Source organism: Coloeus monedula (genome assembly GCF_965178545.1).
Source record: "Coloeus monedula genome assembly, chromosome: 39".
In the NCBI taxonomy this organism is placed as follows: domain Eukaryota; kingdom Metazoa; phylum Chordata; class Aves; order Passeriformes; family Corvidae; genus Coloeus; species Coloeus monedula.
In genome coordinates this window covers 1,003,649-1,024,297 of record NC_138819.1, presented here as the reverse complement: position 1 = coordinate 1,024,297, position 20,649 = coordinate 1,003,649, and the positions used below count along the sequence as shown (strand labels likewise).

At 69.2% G+C, this 20,649-nt stretch overlaps 2 protein-coding genes across 2 annotated transcripts; one reads left to right on the top strand and one right to left on the bottom strand.

The window, feature by feature from the left end:
* Positions 1-987: 987 nt before the first annotated feature.
* MECP2 (methyl-CpG binding protein 2) lies at positions 988-7,203 on the bottom strand. The gene is made up of 3 exons (XM_082300407.1): positions 7,148-7,203; positions 3,026-3,334; positions 988-2,941 (listed from the first exon to the last, which is right to left on the bottom strand). Exons 1-3 carry the CDS (start codon positions 7,183-7,185, stop codon positions 1,813-1,815), a joined length of 1,476 nt encoding a protein of 491 aa, XP_082156533.1. The 5' UTR covers positions 7,186-7,203; the 3' UTR covers positions 988-1,812.
* Positions 7,204-10,356: 3,153 nt separating this feature from the next.
* LOC309584402 (blue-sensitive opsin) lies at positions 10,357-16,783 on the top strand (the record flags this gene model as incomplete). The annotated part of the gene is made up of 5 exons (XM_082300404.1): positions 10,357-10,741; positions 12,327-12,495; positions 13,585-13,750; positions 15,326-15,565; positions 16,655-16,783. The coding sequence occupies 5 exons, from the start codon at positions 10,357-10,359 to the stop codon at positions 16,781-16,783; spliced, it is 1,089 nt and encodes a 362-aa protein (XP_082156530.1).
* Between the last annotated feature and the right edge of the window lie 3,866 nt (positions 16,784-20,649).

Here is a 20,649-nt window from a genome sequence, read left to right as displayed (position 1 = left end):
GGCTGGAGGGTTACACAGATTTATAATCGCTGGATCACGCGCAGCAGCAGCAGCAGCAGCACAGACACAGACCCGGGGGGGGGTCGGGGGGGGGGGGGGTTGGGGGGCGTTGGGGGGGGGGGGCGGCGCCGCGGGACCCCCCCAAAAACAACCGACACCGAGGGGCTTTTCCGGAACTTTATAAGGCAAAAACGTCTCGAGAGAATAAATAGGTGTGGGGGGGCCCCCCGAAACTCCCCCCCCCCCGGCGGTGGCCCCCCCCCCCTACGGGACCCCCCCCCAAATGGGCCCCGCCCCCCTTTGGGGTTTGCTCTCTCGGGCCGCCCCTCCCCCCCCCGTTATTGCCATGAGGAGCCGGGGGGGGCGTTGGGACCCCCCGGGGGGCGGTGGAAGAACGGGGGGGGGGGCACAAGGGGGGGAGCGACCCCGACCCCTCCCCCCCAGAGTGGGTAAAGTGCAGGATGGGGACCCCTCCCCCCACCCCGGGATGGGACTGGGGGGGGCAGGTGGGGGAGGGGTGGGACCACCCCCTCCCCAAGGTCAAATGGATCGCCCCGTGCTCGCTCCTGATTGGCTGCAGACCGATTCCCACTCCCGCTCAGGGTCGCTCCTGATTGGCTCTGGACCAGATCCCACTCTCGCTCCTGATTGGCTGTGAGCAGATTCCCCCCCCCCTCCCCCAGCACGGAGCAACCCCATTGGGCGGGGGCCGGACCCGCCCCTCCAATCAAAACCTCTCCCAGTTGGATCCCGACTGGGCCCCGCCCCCACCCGGAGCCGTTCCCAGGGCCGGCCCCGCCCCCAACAGGAACCTCAGCCCTGATTGGATGGCACCGACCCCGCCCGGCCCCTGATTGGCTGTTGACTGGATCCCGCCTCCATCTGGGGGGATCCGGAATCGCCCCCACCCCCCTCAGTACCCCTGGCCCCGCCCCTCCTGAGCGCGGCTCCTGATTGGCCGAACTCCGGATCCCGGATGAACCCAAGGCTGCTCCTGATTGGCTCCACACCAGATCCTGCGCCCGCAGAACCGCCCCCATTGGCCAAAGCCCTAGCCCCGCCCCTCCTGATTGGCTCCAGACACCGGATCCCACACGGACCGGAAGCTGCTGATTGGCTTAAAATCCAACCCCCAATAACGCCGCTCCTGATTGGCTCAACACCCGACCCCGCCTCCCCACAGTCGCTCCTGATTGGCTCCTCACCAGATCCCGCCCCCGCCCTGCACCGCCCCTGATTGGCTCAGCCCCAGATCCCGGCTGAACCCGTTGCTCCTCCTGATTGGCTGCACACCAGGCCCCGCCCCCTGACACCACACCCTTCTCCTGATTGGCTCCACGCTGGATCCCTGCCCCCGATTGGCCACGGCCTCGGACCCGCCCCCCCATCAGCCGCTCCCCATTGGCTGCCGGCCGGATCCCGGCCCCGCCCCCTCCCCTCCCCCATAGTGCAAATGGTTCCCACGGGCGGAAAACGCGAACGGAACTGGAAGAACGAGAAAAGCGGCGCCGGGGGAGGGGGGAAGACGCGGCCCCTCCCCCCCAAAACCACCCCCCCAACCCCGCCCAACCTCGGGGGGGGCCCTGGAGACCCCCCCTCCTCAAAAAGTGCAAAGTGGGGGGGGGTCCGGGGTCCCTCGCTGTGCTTGTCGGTAATAAAAACTCGGGGGGGGGGGGCGGGGACGGGGGAAAAACTCGGGGGGGCTTTTGGGGGAGGGGTCCCCACTGCCTCGTGAAGGGGGGGGCAGGGCGGGGAGGGGGGCCCGTCCGTGTGTCCGTCCGTCCGTCCGTGCGTCCCCCGCGGCGCTCACAGTCAGCTGACCCGCTCGGGCACAGGCGTCCGCGTGTCCACCGGCTCCTCGCGGGCCGGGGGCCGCGGCACGGCCGCGCTGGGGGGGGGCGGGGGCGGCGGCGGCGCCGACGAGGACGAGGAGGACGAGGAGGAGGAAGAGGACGAGGAAGAAGAGGAGGAGGAGGAGGAGGAAGAGGAGGCAGAGTCTTTGTGCTCGGGCTCCCCTCGGTGTTTGTAGGGCGGCGACGGCGGCGGCGGCGGCGGGGGCTGAGTCTTAGGGGGCTCCTTGGCGCAGCCGTCGGGGGCCGCGGGACCCCCCCTCTGCTCCGCGCACCCGCTCAAGTCCTGGGGGGGCGGCGGCGGCGGCGGGGGCGGCGGGGGGGGGGGGCTGGCGCTGTCCTTGGGGCCGCTCTGGGGGGGCTCCGGCGGCGGCGGCGGCGGGGGGGGCGCGGGGGGAGCCCCCCGGCCCTTGGGGCTGCCCTCCTTGCTGCGCCGGCCGGGGCTGCGGGCGCTGCGGGGGCCGCGGGGGCCCGGCGCGGGCGGCGGCGGCCGCGGCGTCGTCGTGGCGGCGGTGGCGGCCGCCGCCATGGTCACCGGTTCCACCACCACCGTCTCCCTCGTCTTCCTCTTCTTGATGGGCAGCACGGTCTCCTGCACGGCCGGGGGAGTCGCCGCCTTCTTGTCGGGGCCGCCCGGCCCCCCCGGCCCCGCGGCCCCCGCGGGTTTGCGCCCGCGCTTCTTGGGCACGGCCGGACTGTCCGGCTCGGCCCGGCGCTTGCGGCCCGGCCGCCGCGGGGCCGGTGGGGCCGCGGGGCCCGGCTGGCCCGGGGCGAACGGCATCTTGACCAGCAGCTTCCCCGGGGGCTTCTCCAGTGCCCGTTTGGCCGCCGAGCCCCCCTCGGACACGGCCGCGGCCGCCTTGGGCCGGGCGGCGCTGCCGCCGCCGCTGCCCTTGGGCCGCCCCCGGCCGCGGCCGGTGCCGGGGCCTTTGGGCGATTTGGGCTTCTTGGGCGGGCGCTGCTCGCGGCGCGAGGGGCTGCCCCGGCCGGTCACCGTGAAGTCGAAGTCGTTGGGGTCCAGCGAGGTGTCCCCCACCTTCTCGAAGTAGGCGATCAGCTCCACCTTGGAGCGGAAGGCTTTTCCCTGCGGGCTGCGGACGGAGAGCGAACGGTCAGCGCCGGCCACCGCGCCCCCCTCGGCCCGGCCCGCCCCGCCCGGCCCCGCCGCGCCTCACTTGATCAGGTAGACGTCGTACTTGCCGGCCGAGCGGCCGGACTTGCGCTGCTTGAGCTTGCGCGTCCAGCCCTCGGGCAGCGTGGGGTCGTCGTACATGGGCCCGCGGTCGCGGATGATTGACCGGCGCTGCTTCGGCGACGCCGACGCCTCCGGGGCCGCCGGCGCCGCCCCGGCCCCCTCCGAGCTCTCGGCCTTGCCGGCCTCGGCGGGCTCGGCCGCGGGCTGCGCCGGCTCCGGCTCCTTGCGCTCCTTCTTGGGCTTCTTGGCCTTGGGCGGCCGCTGCAGGTTCTCCTCGGACTTCTCCTCCCTGTGGGGACACACAGCGGTCAGCGCCGGGCGTGGAGGGGGTCAGTGCCGGGGGCGCGATGGACGCGGGCAGGGGGCACAGAATGGGTCAGGGCCGGATGCACGGACACCGACGGACAGGGCCCTGCAGATGCCTGGACACAGCTCTGGTCAGTGCTGGACATACGGACGGGGCCCTGTGGATGCCTGGACAGAATTGGTCACTGCCGGACGCACGGACACTGATGGACACGGGGATGGGGCCCCGCGGATCGCTGGACGCAGAGAGGGTCAATGCCGGACGCACGGACACGATGGACACACAGACAGGGCTCTGCAGATTCCCGGTCAGTGCCGGACACATGGACACCGATGGACACAGGGACACAGCCCAGTGAGCTCCCGGACACAGCACTGGTCAGCGCTGGACACACAGACCCAATGGACACGCGGACATGAACTCGCTGGACACACGGACAAGGCCCTGCAACTCTCCGGACACAGCACTGGTCAGTGCCAGATGCACGGACCTGATGGACACACGGACATGGACTCAAAGGACACACGGACACAGCCTCGGTGGTCCCTGGACACAGCACAGGTCAGTGCTGGACACCGATGGACACACGGACAGGGCCCTGGACACAGCGTGGGTCAGCACTGGACACACGGACCCGATGGACACACAGACACGGCCTCGCAGATCCCCGGGCACAGAATGGGCCAGTACTGGACACACGGACACCAAGGGACGCACGGACACAGCCCCGTGGCTCCCTGGACACAGCACTGGTCAGTGCTGGACGCATGGACACTGACGGACACACGGACAGGGCCCTGCGACTCTCCGGACACCGCACCGGTCAGTACTGGACGCACGGACCCAATGGACACAGCACGGGTCAGCACCAGACACACGGACCCGACGGACACACGGACAGGACCCTGTGACTCCCTGGACACAGCACTGGTCAGTGCTGGACGTATGGACACTGACGGACACACGGACACGGCCCTGTGACTCCCTGGACACAGCACCGGTCAGCAGAGGACACACAGACACCACCGGACACTCGGACGCAGCCCCGGACACTGGCACGGGGTGAAACGCTGCCGAATTGGGCAAAGCACGGGATGGGCCCAGCCGAAGCCAGGAGTGGCCAGAGCCAGGACAAGGAGGAGGAGGAAGGAGGAAGAGGAGGAGGAGGAGGAGGAAGGAGGGGCAGCCCGGACCGGCGGGAATTACGGCCACGGCCGGAATAACGTCCCAGTGTTGGTCAGTCTGCGGCGTGGGGGGCACGAAGGAGACAGGGGGCTCGGAGTGGACGCGGCCGCAGCCGCAGCCAGGCTGGACATCCCCAAAGCCCCATCCCGGCTCGTCCACCCGAGTGTCCGGCAGCCCCATGTCCACCCCGCAGAGTGACCGACCCTAAACGCAGCCCTGGGGGTCCCCGGGCTCGTGGTCAGCGCCGGGGTTGTCACGGGACCCCTGTGTCGGTGCCACCGCGCCGAGACCCCCGGGGAGGGGGAGGATTTGGGGTGGGGGGCCCCTCCTGGGGTCCGGGGGGGGCCGTGTGGGACCCCCGTCCTCGGTGTCACCGCTGTCACCAGCGCGGGGGTCCCGTCCTGGCGAGGAAACACAGACAGGTGAGGCGGGGGGAGGAGCGGGACCCCCGCTGTGGGGTCGGTCACGGGGCGGGGAGGGGGACGCAGCCCCCCCCAGGACCCCTCCCCGGGGGTCCCGCCCGGCGCTGGGGGTCCCCACGGTGCCACCAGCCTGTCCCCGTTCCCGGGGATCATTCCCGGTGGCCGTCAGGGCCGGGATCGGAAGGCCCCCAACACCCCCCAGACCCCTCCCCACCGAGGGGGGAGCACAGTCGGGACCCCCCAGCCCCATCCTGGGGCTGAAAGTGGCAAAAACGGCACCAAAAAATTGGGAAGGGGCGCGGGAACGTTGGGATGAGGGGGGCTGGGGACAGGGGGTGACCCCCGGGGACCACCCACGGTGGCCCCAGCACCTGTGGGACCCCCCCCCCGTGCCCGGGGATGTCGCACCCGAGGGTCTCGGGGGGTCTCGGGGTGGCCCCGGGGGTCCCAGGGAGGTCCCAGAGGAATCTTGGGGGGTCTGGGGTGACCTCAGGGGGTCTCGGGGTGGGCACAACCCGGGGCACAGCAAAGGCAGGGGGGCGTGAGCAGCCACATTTTGGGGTGTTCTGGGAAAACAAAAAAAAAAAATTTGGGCGATTCCAGCGGAATTTGAGAAATTTCAGAGCAATTTGCGGGCGATTCGTGGGATTTCGGGGCGTGAGGGCAGTTTTAGGGCGATTCCAGGTGGGATTTGGGGGGATTTGGGGGAATTTGAGGCGTTTTCGGGAGCAGCGTGAGGGGAATATTTGGGGCAATTTTGGGGCAGTTCAGGATATTTTGGGGCTCAGCACGGCCGCTGTATTTTGGGGGAATTCAGGGTATTTTTGGGGTAACTCGGGGAGTTTTGGGGCAGTGCGTGAACGCAGCAATTTGGGGAAATTTGGGGGATTTTAGGGTAAATCGGGGGGTTTTGGGAACACTGCGTGAGCAGCGTTTTGGGGCAATTTTGGGTATTTGGGGGCACCGCATGAGCGCAGGAATTTGGGGAAATTTTGGGGTAAATCGAGGGTTTGGGGGTGCAGCGTGAGCAGCATTTTGGGGCAATTTTGGGTATTTTGGGGTGGCTCACAAGCACAGAATTTTGGGGCGATTCAGGGGATTTTGGGGTAAATTGGGGGAACTCCGGATACGGCGTGAGCAGCATTTTACGGCAATCTTGGGTATTTCGGGGTACAGCATTTTGGGGCAATTCGGGGTATTTTGGGGCAACGCGCGCACGTGGTAATTCGGGGCAGTTTTGGGGTGCAGCATTTTCGGGAAATTCGGGGTATTTTGGGGCACCACGTGAGCGCGGCATTTTGGGGCAAATTTGGGTATTTTGGGGCGCAGCACAAGCGTAACATTTTGGGGTGACTTCGGGGGGGTTTCGGGGTGACTTCGGGGGTTTTTGGGGTGACTTTGGGGGGGTTCGGGGTGACTTCGGTGGGGGGTCGGGATAACTCGGGGAGTTTTGGGGCGACTCGGGGGGGTTTGGGGTAACTCTGGAAATTCGGGGTGACTCGGAGGGGTTTGGGGTGCCCCGGGGGAGGTTGCGGGGTGACTCGGGGGGAATTTTGGGGTGACTCGGGGGGGTTTCGGGGCGGTTTCGAGGTGACTGCCCGGGCTCGGCGCGCGCGGGACGGGCGGGGGGTGTGTCCCCTTGTGGGGGGGGGGGGGGTCCCCTCATTCCAAGGGGGGGGGTCCCCATCTCCCACCACGGAGGGGGCAACACCGGGATGGGGAGAGAGAGAGAGAAAAGCAGGGGGGGGTCCCCAAATTTTGGGGCGGGGTGGGGGGGCCGCATTTAGGGGCTCACGGGGAAAGGAGAAGGGGGGTCCCCCCAGTTCCAGGGCGGCGCGGAGGGGACGGGGGGGTCCCGCTGCGTGTTCGGGGGGTCCCACCGAGGGGTCCTCGCGCCGGGGGGGCCCCTCCCGCCCCCCGGGGGGGCCGCGGCCGCTCGTGACGCACTCGCGGCGCTCACACCCCCCCCCAGCCCTCACACCCCCCCCCGCCCGCCATTCCCGGTTCCCGCCCGGCCCGTGAGGGGAAGGGAAGGGAAAGGGGGGGGGGGGGGCGTGAGGGAGAGAAGGAGGGAGGGGGGGTCTCGCGCGCGCGCGCGCGCGGGGCGGCGCCCCCCCCCCCCCTCCCCACAGCCTTCCCCAACACCCGCCGCGGCCCCCCCCGGCCCCGCCGCCCCCTCCTCACTCACAGCCGCCCCTCGTCGCCGCTCGGCGCCGCCGCCGCCATTTTCTTCGCAGCGAAGAACCCGCGGGGGGGGGGGGGGTGAGAGCTGAGGGGGGGGGCCCGAGGGGGGGGGGCGGGAGGGGGGGGGGGCGGCCCGGACCGAGCGGCGACGGGAACCCGGAGCGGCGCTGGCCCCGCCCCTCCGCCTCGCGCTCATTGGCTGATGGCCCCGTCGCTCAAGGCGTCGGCGCGCGGCGATTGGGCGGCGGGGCCGCCCTCCGGGGGCGGGGCCGGCGCGCTCGCGCCGGGCCGTTGGAATTGGCGGGAAGCGCTGTCAGTTACGCGGGGCGGGGCCGGCGGAGCGCGCGCGGCTGCTTATTGGGCCCCGCGCCGGGACGCCGGGCGCTGATTGGCTAGGAGGGGTGTCGGTCAAGGGCCGGCGGAGGGGGCGTGGCCTGGGCCCCCCCGCGCTGCGCTGGGTTTGAAATCCAACGGCCGTAACGGTCCGCGAGGCCACGCCCCCTCCGGGCCACGCCCCGGCCACGCCCCGGCCACGCCCCGGCCACGCCCCGCCTGCCCCGGGTCCCGCTGCCCCCCCGGACCCGCCGGTGGCGCGCGGGGCGAGCGCGGGGACAGCGGGGACCAGTGCGGGACCAGTATGGGAACAGTGCGGGACCAGTGCGGGGCGAGTGCGGGGACAGTGCGGGACCAGTGCGGGACCAGTATGGGAACAGTGCGGGACCAGTGCGGGGCGAGCGCGGGGACAGCGGGGACCAGTGCGGGGACAGTGCGGGACCAGTGCGGGACCAGTATGGGAACAGTGCGGGGCGAGCGCGGGAACAGTATGGGAACAGTGCGGGACCAGTATGGGAACAGTGCGGGACCAGTGCGGGGCGAGCGCGGGGGCAGTGCGGGGCGAGCGCGGGGACAGCGGGGACCAGTGCGGGACCAGTATGGGAACAGCGGGGACCAGTGCGGAGACCAGTGCGGGACCAGTGCGGGACCAGTACGGGACCAGTGTGGGGACAGCGGGGACCAGTGCGGGAACAGTGCGGGGCCAGCGCGGGGACAGCAGGGACCAGTACCTGACCAGTGCGGGGACAGCAGGGATCAGTGCGGGACCAGTGCGGGGACAGCGGGGACCAGTATGGGAACAGCGGGGACCAGTATGGGAACAGTGGGGACCAGTGCGGGACCGGTAAAGGCACTGCAGGCACCAGTACAGGGCCAGTACGGGGACCGTGGCCACCAGTACAGGGTCTGTAGCCACCAGAACGGGCCCAGTATGGGGATTGTGACCACCAGTACAGACATCACAGCCACCAGTACAGAACCATGGTACCAGTATGGGCACAATGACCACCAGTACAGGACTGTGACCACCAGTATGGGCACTGTGGCCACCACTACAGGACCACTATAGGGATGATGGCCACCAACCCAGGACTGTGGCCACCAGTCCGGCCACAGTGACCCCCAGAATGGCCACTGTGGCCACCAGTGTGGTCACGGTGCCCCCAGTCCGGCCAGCGCTCCCGGGGGGGGGAGGGGGGGAGGGGCGGAGGCTGTTCCGGGGGGGGCAGGGGCCGTGCCCCCCCCCAGCCCGGGGGATGAGCGGGGATGGAGCTCTAATCCCCCCTCCCCCTCCCCCCGGCCCCTCCCGACCCCCCGGGACAGCCCCAACCCCCCACCCCCCCCGGAGCCCCTCCTCAATATGGTGCAACCCCAATTCCCCCCCCCGGGACAGCCCCACCCCCCCCGGGCCCCCCCAAGAGACCCTCGGACCCCCCCTGGCCCCCTCCCCACTCTGGGGCAGCCCCAACCCCTTCCCAACCCCCCGGACCCCCACACAGGACACCCCAAACCCCTCCCCCCCACCATGGGACAGCCCCAAACACCCCCGGACCCCCCCATCCCCCCCCGTGTCCGTGGATCTCTGTTGTCCCCCCCCCCCCCTTTTTCTACCCCCCCGCCCCATTTCGGGGGTCCCGCCCCCCCCCCCGGATCGGGGCCATCTCCGGGGGGATTGTCCCTAATCCCGGCCAGCCCTGACCCCCCCCCAGGATTAGGGGGGGCGCGGGGGGGGACCCCAGGGGGACCCTGGGACATGTAGTCCCCCCGGGGGGGGGACAGGGACCCCCCAAATGTCCCCCGAGACCCCCCAAAATCACCCCACACCCCCGGGGGAGGGGGGCCAGGACCCCCCCAAAATCCCCCAGAGCCCCCCAATATCCCCTGGGCCCCCCAATGTCCCCCGGGACCCCCCCCCCGGTGTCCCCAGAGCCCCGCTGGGGGGGGGGGGGGCAGTGGGACCCCAAAATCCACTGGGGAGGGATTGGGGGGCTCGGGAGGGGTTTGGGGGTACAGGGGGGAGTTGGGGGGGTTTTGGGGTATCGGGGGGGGTCAGGGAGGGCTTAAGAATTTTTGGGAAGTACAAGGGGGTCTTGGGAAGTGTTTTGGGGTGCAGGGGGGAATCAGGACAGTTTGGGGGTACGGGGGGGTCTCGGGAGGGATTTGGGGGTGCAGGAGGGATCGGGGGGGTTTCGAGGCCAGGCGGTGGTCCCAGAGAAGTTTTGGGGTCCGATTTGGGGCCACAGGGTGTCCCCAGGAACAGGGTGGTCTCGGAGAGCTTTGGGGGGCCTAATTTGGGGTCCCGGGGAAATTTTTAGGATCCAATTTTGGGGGCGGGGGGGTGCAGGGTGGTCCCAGGGAAATTTGGGGGGCACAGGGGTGGTCCCGGGGAGCTTTTGCGGCCCGATTTGAGATCCCAGGGACCTTTCAGGGTCCAATTCGGGACCGCAGCACCCCCAAAACCCCCAACTCCTCCCAGCACCTCCAAGAGCCCCAGGGGTATTTTAGGACCACCTCCCCCCGCCCCCTCCCCATCGCACCAGCACCCACTTAAGCCTTTTTAGGCTCGGGGGGGGGGCCCTGATACCCCCTGATCCCCCCCCCAACCCCGCTAATCAGGGCTCGGGGGCGATTAAGACCCCCCGAAAGCCGCTTGCCGGGTGCCTAAGCCCGGCTTGGCCAGCGCCGGCCGCCGGATGAGCCGGGCTCAGCCGCGCTTTGCCTCCTGAGCCCCGATTATTGGGGGGGTCCCATCCGCCCCCCGCCCTATAAAAGGTCCTCCCCGCTGTCCCCCGCCCCGTGGTCGTCCCCCGCCCTGCCGCCGTCCCCGTGGTGGTCACCGCCGCCGCCACCATCGCCGCCGCCGCCGTCCCCGTGGCCGCCATGCAGAAGCTGCGGGAGATGCGGGACGAGCTCCCTGAGGATTTCTACATCCCCATGACCCTGGAGACCTCAAACCTGACGGCGCTGAGCCCCTTCCTGGTGCCCCAAACCCACCTGGGCAGCCCTGGCATCTTCACGGCCATGACGGCCTTCATGTTCATGCTGATCGTGCTGGGCATGCCCATCAACGCGCTGACCATCGTCTGCACGGCCAAGTACAAGAAGCTGCGGTCACACCTCAACTACATCCTGGTCAACCTGGCCGTGGCCAACCTGCTGGTGATCTGCGTGGGCTCCACCACGGCCTTCTACAGCTTCTACAACATGTACTTCGCCCTGGGGCCCACGGCCTGCAAGATCGAGGGCTTCGCCGCCACGCTGGGCGGTGAGGGAGGGGACTTGGGCGGGCAGCGGGGTGGGACCGGGCTGGGATGGGGGTGGTTGGCATGGGCTGGGGGTGTTGGATGGGTGAGATGGGGGGTAGGAGGTCACTGTGGTGTGGGGACGTTGGGTTTGGGGACATTGGGTGGGTGGGATGGGGGGTAGGAGGTCACCGTGGTGTGGGGACGTTGGGTTTGGGGATGTTGGGTGGGTGGGATGGGGGGTAGGAGGTCACCGTGGTGTGGGGACGTTGGGTTTGGGGACATTGGGTGGGTGGGATGGGGGGTAGGAGGTCACTGTGGCCTGGAGACATTGGGTCCAGGGATATTGGAAATGGGGATGTTGGGTTTGGGGACACTGGGGGTGTGAGGTGTGGGGTAGGAGGTCACTGTGGCCTGGGGACGTTGGGTTTGGGGGTGTTGGGTGGGCGGGATGTCCGGTAGGAGGTCACCGTGGTGTGGGGACGTTGGGTCCGGGGACGTCGGGAGTGCGGATGCTGGGGGTGTGGGACGTGGGCTACAAAGGTCACCACGGCCCGAGGGTGTTGGGCATGGGGACAGCTGCCCAAGGAGCGTTGGGTATGGGCACATTGAGCCAGGGGACATTGGGAGTGTGGGACGTGGTCTACGAGGTCACCGTGGCCTGGGGATGTGGGGCGTGGGGACGTTGGGTGGGTGGGATGTCCGGTAGAAGGTCACCGTGGCCTGGGGACATTGGGCATGGGGACGTTGGGTGGGTGGGATGTCCGGTAGAAGGTCACCGTGGCCTGGGGACGTTGGGCATGGGCACAGCTGGCCAATGAGTGTTGGCTCGGGGGATGTTGAGCCTGGGGACATCGGGGGTGTGGGATGTGGGGTGGGAGGACACCATGGCTTGGGGACGTTGGGTGTGGGGACATCGGACATGTGGGGTGTGGGACAGAAGGTCACCATGGCCTGAGGACATTGGGGGTGCAGCACGTGGGGCAGAAGGTCACCATGGCCTGGGGACATCGGGTGTGGGGACATTGGGGGTGCAGCATGTGGGGCAGAAGGTCACGATGGCCTGGGGACATCGGGTGTGGGGACATTGGGGGTGCAGCACGTGGGGCAGAAGGTCACCATGGCCTGGGGACATCGGGTGTGGGGACATTGGGGGTGCAGCATGTGGGGCAGAAGGTCACCATGGCCTGGGGACATCGGGTGTGGGGACATTGGGGGTGCAGCACGTGGGGCAGAAGGTCACAAGAGCGTGGGGATGTCGGATCTGGGGACTTTGGCTGTGGGGACAACAGGGGGTGCTGGGTGTGGGACATTGGGTCTGGGGACATCGGGCATGTGGGACCCCGGGCCGAGGGACGGGGGGACACAAGGACATGGGGACACGGGGACAGGGGGCACTGGGGCCGTGCGGGTACCGCGGCGTTGGCGCAGGGCAGCGTCCCTGTGGTCACTGGCCATGGTAGCCGTGGTGGGGATGGCACGGGGGGTGGTGACAGCGGTGTCACCCGTGTCGCCAGGCATGGTGTCCCTGTGGTCACTGGCCGAGGTGGCCGTGGTGGCCATGGTGGCCGTGGTGACAGCGGTGTCACCCGTGTCCCACTCTCCCAGGCATGGTGTCCCTGTGGTCACTGGCCGTGGTGGCCTTTGAGCGGTTCCTGGTCATCTGCAAGCCCCTGGGCAACTTCACGTTCCGGGGCAGCCACGCGCTGCTGGGCTGTGCCATCACCTGGATCTTCGGCCTCATCGCCTCCGCGCCCCCCCTCTTTGGCTGGAGCAGGTCCGGGGGGATCAGGGGGGGCCTGGGGGGGTCGGGGGTCCTGGGTGGGGTCAGGGGTCCCTGGGAAGGTCGGGGCTCTCTGGGGCTTTAGGGTTCCAAAGGGAGTTGGGGGTCCCTGGAGTTGGGGTTCTGGGGAGGGTTGGGGGTCCCAGGTGGATTGGGGGCTCCCAGGAGGGTCAGGGGTCCCTGGGAGGGGTCGGGGGTCCCTGGAGTTGGGGATCTGGGGAGGGTTGGGGGTCCCAGGTGGATTGGGGGCTCCCAGGAGGGTCAGGGGTCCCTGGGAGGGGTCGGGGGTCCCTGGGGGGGTCAGAGGGTCCCCAAGGTTTGGGGTCCAATGGGAGTTGGGGGTCCCTGGAGTTGGGGATCCGGGGAAGGTTGAGGGTCCCGGGTGGATTGGAGGTCCCGGATGGGGTTGAGCATCCTGGGGGGGTTTTTGGGGGTCCCGGGAGGGTTTTGGGGGTCCTGGAGAGTTGGGGATCCTGGGGGGTTTTGGGGGTCCCAGGAGGGTTTTAAGGGTCCTGGGGGGTTGGGGATCCTGGGGGGTTTTTGGGGGTCCCAGGGGGTCCTGGGGGGTTGGGGATCCTGGGGGGTTTTTGGGGGTCCCAGGGGGTCCTGGGGGGTTGGGGATCCTGGGGGGTTTGGGGGTCCCAGGGGGTTTTAAGGGTCCTGGGGGGTTGGGGATCTTGGGGGGTTTTTGGGGGTCCCAGGGGGTCCTGGGGGGTTGGGGATCCTGGGGGGTTTTTGGGGGTCCCGGGAGGGTTGGGGGTGACGGGGGAAGTCGGGGGTCCTGGGGGCAGCTCAGGAGGCTCTGGGGATGTCGGGGGTCCCAGGAGCTTTGATGATCCTGGGGTGGGTCGGGGGTGCCGGGGTGGGTTCGGGGGTCCCTCGGCCGTGTGACCCCCCCTTCGGCCGCCCCCCCGGGTCCACCCCCGAGGGGCCGAGGAGCTCCTGGGGTTGGGGGTCCCGGGAGATGGCGAGGGGAGGGGGTGGGGTTTGTTCCACTCGGGGATCTCGGGGGTCGTTTGGGGGTACCGGGGTGGGTTCGGGGGTCCCTCGGCCGTGTGACCCCCCCCTCGGCCGCCCCCCCAGGTACATTCCCGAGGGGCTGCAGTGCTCGTGCGGCCCGGACTGGTACACGTCGAACAACAAATGGAACAACGAGTCCTACGTGGTGTTCCTCTTCTGCTTCTGCTTCGGCTTCCCCCTGGCCGTGATCGTCTTCTCCTACGGGCGGCTGCTGCTCACCCTGCGCGCGGTGAGGGGCTCGGGGGGCTCCGGGGGGCTTCGGGGGGCTCCGGGGAGCTCCGGGGACGCACGGCTTTATCGGGGGGTACACGGCTTTATTGGGGTACACGGTTTATTGGGGGCACGGCGGAGGAGGGGTCCTGTGGGGCGGGTGGTTCTGGGAGGGGAGGGGAACCCCAAAGCAGGGGGGGATCACTGGGGGTCAGGGCTGGGGTCAGTGCTGGGGGTCACTCCGTGAGAGCCTCTGTGTCTGACCCCCCTAATTCTGACCCCATATCCTCCCCATATCCAACCCCCCATATCTGACCCTATATCTGACCCATATCCACCCCCATATCTGCCCCAATAACCCCCGTATCTGCCCCCATATCTGCCCCCATATCCCCTCATCTGCCCCCATATCTGCCCCCATACCCTCCATATCCACTCCCCATATCTGCCCCCATATTCCCCCATATCTGCCCCCATATCTGCCCCCACATCTGCCCCCATATCTGCCCCCATATCTGCCCCCACATCTGCCCCCATATCTGCCCCCATATCTGCCCCATATCTGCCCCATACCCCCCATATCTGCCCCCATATCTGCCCCCATATCTGCCCCCATATCTGCCCCCATATTCCCCCATATCTGCCCCCCATACCCCCATATCTGCCCCTATACCTGCCCCTATATCTGCCCCTATATCTGTCCCCATATCCCCTCATCTGCCCCCATATCTGCCCCCATATGTGCCCCCATATCTGCCCCCATAACTGCCCCCATATCTGCCCCCATATCTGCCCCCATATCCCCTCATCTGCCCCCATATCTGCCCCCATACCCCCATATCTGCCCCCATATCTGCCCCCATATCCCCTCATCTGCCCCCATATCTGCCCCCATACCCCCATATCTGCCCCCATACCCCCCATATCTGCCCCCATACCCCCATATCTGCCCCCATACCCCCATATCTGCCCCCATACCTGCCCCCATACCCCCATATCTGCCCCCATACCCCCCATATCTGCCCCCATACCTGCCCCCATATCTGCCCCCAATATCTGCCCCCATACCCCCATATCTGCCCCCATACCTGCCCCTATATCTGCCCCCATATCTGCCCCCATACCCCCCATATCTGCCCCCATACCTGCCCCCATATCTGCCCCCATACCTGCCCCCATATCTGCTCCCATACCCCCCATATCTGCCCCCATACCCCCCATATCTGCCCCCATACCTGCCCCCATACCTGCCCCCATATCTGCTCCCATATCTGCCCCCATACCCCCATATCTGCCCCCATACCCCCATATCTGCCCCCATACCTGCCCCCATATCTGCCCCTATATCTGTCCCCATACCCCCATATCTGCCCCCATACCTGCCCCCATATCTGCCCCCATATGTGCCCCCATACCCCCATACCTGCCCCCATACCTGCCCCCATATCTGCCCCAATATCTGCCCCCATACCCCCATACCCCCATACCTGCCCCCATATCTGCCCCCATATCTGCCCCCATACCCCCATACCTGCCCCCATATGTGCCCCCATACGTGCCCCCACCCCCCGCGCTGTCCCCGCTGTCCCCGCAGGTGGCCAAGCAGCAGGAGCAGTCGGCCACCACGCAGAAGGCGGAGCGGGAGGTCACCAAGATGGTGGTGGTGATGGTTTTGGGGTTCCTGGTGTGCTGGGCGCCCTACTCCATCTTCGCCCTCTGGGTGGTGACGCACCGGGGGCAGCACTTCGACGTCGGCCTGGCCTCCATCCCCTCCGTCTTCTCCAAGGCCTCCACGGTCTACAACCCCGTCATCTACGTCTTCATGAACAAGCAGGTGGGGACACGGGGACAGTGGGGACAGCGGGGGTGATGGGGACAGTGGGGACAGTGGGGACACGGGGGTGATGGGGACAGCGGGGACAGTGGGGACAGTGGGGACATGGGGACAGCGGGGACAGCGGGGACAGTGGGGACAGCGGGGGACATAGGGACAGTGGGGACAGCGGGGGTGATGGGGACAGCGGGGACAGTGGGGACAGCAGGGGACATAGGGACAGTGGGGACAGCGGGGGTGATGGGGACAGTGGGGACAGTGGGGACAGCGGGGGACATAGGGACAGTGGGGACAGCGGGGGTGATGGGGAGAGCGGGGACAGTGGGGGCAATGGGGACAATGGGGGACATGGGGACAGAGGGGACAGCAGGGGTGATGGGGACAGCGGGGACAGTGGGGACAGCGGGGACAGCAGGGGTGATGGGGACAGCGGGGACAGTGGGGACAGCAGGGGACATAGGGACAGTGGGGACAGCGGGGGTGATGGGGAGAGCGGGGACAGTGGGGGCAATGGGGACAATGGGGGACATGGGGACAGTGGGGACAGCGGGGGTGATGGGGACAGCGGGGACAGTGGGGACAGTGGGGACAGCGGGGGTGATGGGGACAGCGGGGGTGATGGGGACAGTGGGGACAGTGGGGACAGCAGGGGTGATGGGGACAGACATGGGGTGATTGGGGTGATGGGGACAATGGGGGATGTGGGGACATGGGGGCAATGGGGGCAGTGGGGACAGTGAGGGACATGAGGTGACGGGGACAGCAGGGACAGTGGGGACATTGGGGACAGCGGGCGTGATGGGGACAATGGGGGACGTGGGGACAGTGGGGAAAATGGGACAAAGGGGCACAGAGGGGTTTTGGGGTCCTGTCTGTGGATCTGGGGTCTCTCCGTGGGTCTGGGGTCTCTCTGTCCCTGCCCCCCGCCCGCAGTTCCACTCCTGCAATGCTGGAGCCCCTTCAGGTCTGGGGGGCCCATTATGGCTCTGGGGGTGTTCCTATGGGTCTGGGGGTGTTCCTATGAGTCCGTCCGTGGTCTGGGGTCTGTCCGTGGTCTGGGGTCTCTCTCTCACGGCCCCCCGCCCGCAGTTCCGCTCGTGCATGCTCAAGCTCGTGTTCTGCGGCCGGAGCCCCTTCGGGGACGACGAGGACGTGTCGGGCTCGTCCCAGGCCACGCAGGTGTCCTCGGTGTCCTCCAGCCAGGTGTCCCCAGCGTAGGGCGCGCCCCACACCGGGCTCTGCCCCACACCGGGCTCTGCCCCACGGCGGCGCTGCCCCACAGCGGCTCTGCCCTGCAGCTCTGCCCCACACCGGGCTCTGCCCCACGGCTCTGCCCCACGGCTCTGCCCCACACCGGACTCGGCCCCGCGGCGGCTCTGCCCCACGGCTCTGCCCCACACCGGGCTCTGCCCCACACCGGGCTCTGCCCCACGGCTGCCCTACGGCGGCTCTGCCCCACGGTGGGCTCTGCCCCACATCGGGCTCTGCCCCACGGCGGTGCTGCCCCACATCGGGCTCTGCCCCGCGGCTCTGCCCCACACCGGGCTCTGCCCCGCGGCTCTGCCCCACGCCGGGCTCGGCCCCATATCGGGCTCTGCCCCACATCGGGCTCTGCCCCACAGCGGTGCTGCCCCACGGCTCTGCCCTATATCGGGCTCTGCCCCACACCGGGCTCTGCCCCGCGGCTCTGCCCCACACCGGGCTCGGCCCCATATCGGGCTCTGCCCCCCGGCTCTGCCCCACATCGGGCTCTGCCCCGCGGCTCTGCCCCACACCGGGCTCTGCCCCGCGGCTCTGCCCCACGCCGAGCTCGGCCCCATATCGGGCTCTGCCCCACATCGGGCTCTGCCCCACGGCGGTGCTGCCCCACGGCTCTGCCCTATATCGGGCTCTGCCCCACATCGGGCTCTACCCTATGGTGGCTCTGCCCCATGGCAGCTCTGCCCCACGCCGGGCTCTGCCCCACACCGCGCTCAGCCCCACGGCAGCTCTGCCCCTCCCCGCCCGCTGTGGGGCAGCCCCACGGCTCCGTTGTACATAAACCCCCCCCCCGCATTAAACACTGGAGACGCAGCCGCTGCCTCTGCTTTGGGGGCCGCCCCACAAGTGCCCCCCAAGTGCCCCCAGCCCCACAAGTGCCCCTGCGGTGGCCCCGCAGTGCCCCACAAGGGCCCCACAAGTGCCCCCCAAATGCCCCCCCAAGTGCCCCACAAGTACTTCCCAAACACCCCCAGCCCCCCAAGTGCCCCACAAGTGCCCCGCAAGTGCCCCCCTAATGTCCCCAAGTACCCCCAAATGCCCCACAAGTGCCTCCCAAGTGCCCCCAGTCCCCCAGGCGCCCCCCAAGTGCCCCCCAAGTGCCCCGCAGTGGGGCGCGCGGCCGAGTTCTGCCAGTAGTGAGCTTTTTTCCCGGGAAAAAGTTCAGAACTAGCGGAATTCCGGCCGCACGGCCCGGGGGGACACGCGGGGACACGCGGGGACACCCACGGGACACCCGGGGGACACCCACGGGACACCCAGGGCTGCCCCACGGCACCCGCAGCAGCCCCACGGGGACCCACGGCAGCCACTGGTGGCCCTTGGTGGCCCCACAGCGGCTCGCGATGGCCCCACAGAGGCTCCCCCAGCCCCCCAACCCCCCCCACCCAGCCCCACGGAGCCCCCAACCCCCCCCACGCCCCCCCCCAGCACTTACCGGCCGCCCCCCGGGATGGGGGGGGAGGGATTGGGAGGGGTGGGGGGCACCGCCCGCCCCCTTTGCCCCCCGATTTGAGGGGGTCCCACCACCCCTCGGAACCCACGGGACCCCCCAGGACTCCTCCCGGAACTGCCCCCAAATACCCCGGAGCCCCCAAAGCCTCCCCAGGGACCCCCAGAACGGCCCCAAATCCCTCAGAGCCCCCCCCGAGCTCCCCAGACACCCCCCCCCCTCCAAACTGCCCCCAAACCCCTCAGAGCCCGCCCGGGGACCCCCAAAACCGCCCCCAAACCCCTCAGAGCCCCCCCCCCAGCACTTCCAGAGCTACCCAGGACCCCTTAAAGCCCCCCCAGAACGCCCCCCGAGCCTTCAGAGTCCTCCAGAGCCCCCCCGAACCTCCCCAGAACCCACCGGAGCCCCCCAGAGTCCCCTCAGAGACCCCCAGGTCCCCCCCAACCCCTCAGAACTGCCCCAGAGCTCCCCAGACCCGCCCAGATCCGCCCTCAAATCCCTCCAGGTCCGCCCCAAAACCCCTCCAGAACCGCCCCCGAGTCACCCCCGACACCCCCCAGACCCCCAGACCCCCCCAGATCCCCCCAGATCCCCCCAAGAGCCCCCCGGAGCTCCCTAGGTCCCACCCCAAACCCCTCAGAACCGCCTCAGAACTGCCCCAACCCCCTCCAGCCCCCCCCCGAGACCCCCCAGAGACCCCCAGACCCCCCAGAACAGCCCCAGCTCCCCCCCGGAGCCCCCCGGAGCCCCCCAGCTTCTCTCTCCGCCGCTCCGCGCCCCCTTTTCCCCGGGGGGGGGATTAAAGTTTCCGTGTCCCCCCTAATCGGACTCCCCCGGGGCGACCCGAAAATCCCGGGATTAGGGGGAGGGGGGCAGCTCCGACCCCCCCCCGAGGTGGGGATTAAGGTCAGGCCTGGGGGGGCCCTTCTGGGGTGACCCCCCCCGGGGAGCGCCCCCAAAGCCCGGGACCCCCCAGGACCCCCCGTGGGTGGAGAACGGGGGGAGGGGGGGACCCCCCAGGACCCCCAATCGGGCCCCCCCTCGTTAATCCGCCTTCCCCCCCCCCGCGTTAATTGCTAATTAGGGCTGCAGCTATTTCGGGGGGCGGGGGGGGGGCTCCCCCCGTGCCCCACTTGGCCCCGAGCCGGAGCCCCCCGTGATGTAACGCGGCCCCGTGACCCCGATCCGGGGGGGCCCGACCCCAAAATGTGGGTCAGGAAGGGGCTCCGAGCCCGCGGTGTGGGGCAGGACCCCAGGATGTGGGGCAGGACCTCGATGTGGGGCGGGAGGAGGCCCCGAAGCCCCGGGATGGGGCGGGAGGGGGGCACGATCCTGCTGTGGGGTGGGAGGGAGTCAGACACCGATGTGGGTCAGGAGAGGGTCGGGACCCCGCTATGGGGTGGGAAGGGGTTTAGGACCCCAGTGTGGGGCTCAAGGGGGAATCAACACCCCGCTATGGGGCAGGAGTGGGGCCAGAACCCCAATGTGGGGCAGGAGTGGGGCCAGAACCCCAATGTGGGTCAGGACCCCAATGTGGGTCAGGAGGAGCTCAGCGCCCTGATATGGGGGGGGAGGGGGGATCCACACTTCGCTGTGGGGCAGGAGGGGGTCAGGACCCCGCTGTGGGGCGGGAGTGGGGATCAACACCCCGCTGTGGGGCAGGAGGGGGTCAGGACCCCGCTATGGGGTGGGAAGGGGTCAGGACCCCGCTGTGGGGCGGGAAGGGGGATCCACACTTCGCTGTGGGGCAGGAGGGGGTCAGGACCCCGCTGTGGGGTGGGAAGGGGTCAGGACCCCGCTGTGGGGTGGGAGTGGGGATCCACACTTCGCTGTGGGGCAGGAGGGGGTCAGGACCCCGCTGTGGGGCGGGAGTGGGGATCAACACCCCGATGTGGGGCGGGAGTGGGTCAGGACCCCGCTGTGGGGCGGGAGTGGGGATCAACACCCCGCTGTGGGGCAGGAGGGGGTCAGGACCCCGCTGTGGGGTGGGAGTGGGGTTCAACACCCCGATGTGGGGCAGGGTCTGGCTGTGTCACATCCCGGGGGGGCCGGCGCTGGTCCTGGGGGGGGGCTCAGCCCCACACTTGTGGGTCCCGGGGGTCCCGGGGGTTTCTGGCGGTGCCCGTTGGGATCCTGGGGGTCCCGTTGGGATGCCGGGGGTCCCGGGGGGGGCAGCTCGGACCCCCGGGGGGGGGCACAGCGCAGGAAGCAGCGGGGGATCAGCGCTGGGTTTGGGGGGGTCCCGGGGGTTTCTGGCGGTGCCCGTTGGGATCCTGGGGGTCCCGTTGGGATGCCGGGGGTCCCGGGGGGGGCAGCTCGGACCCCCGGGGGGGGCACAGCGCAGGAAGCAGCGGGGGATTAGCGCTGCCGTCAA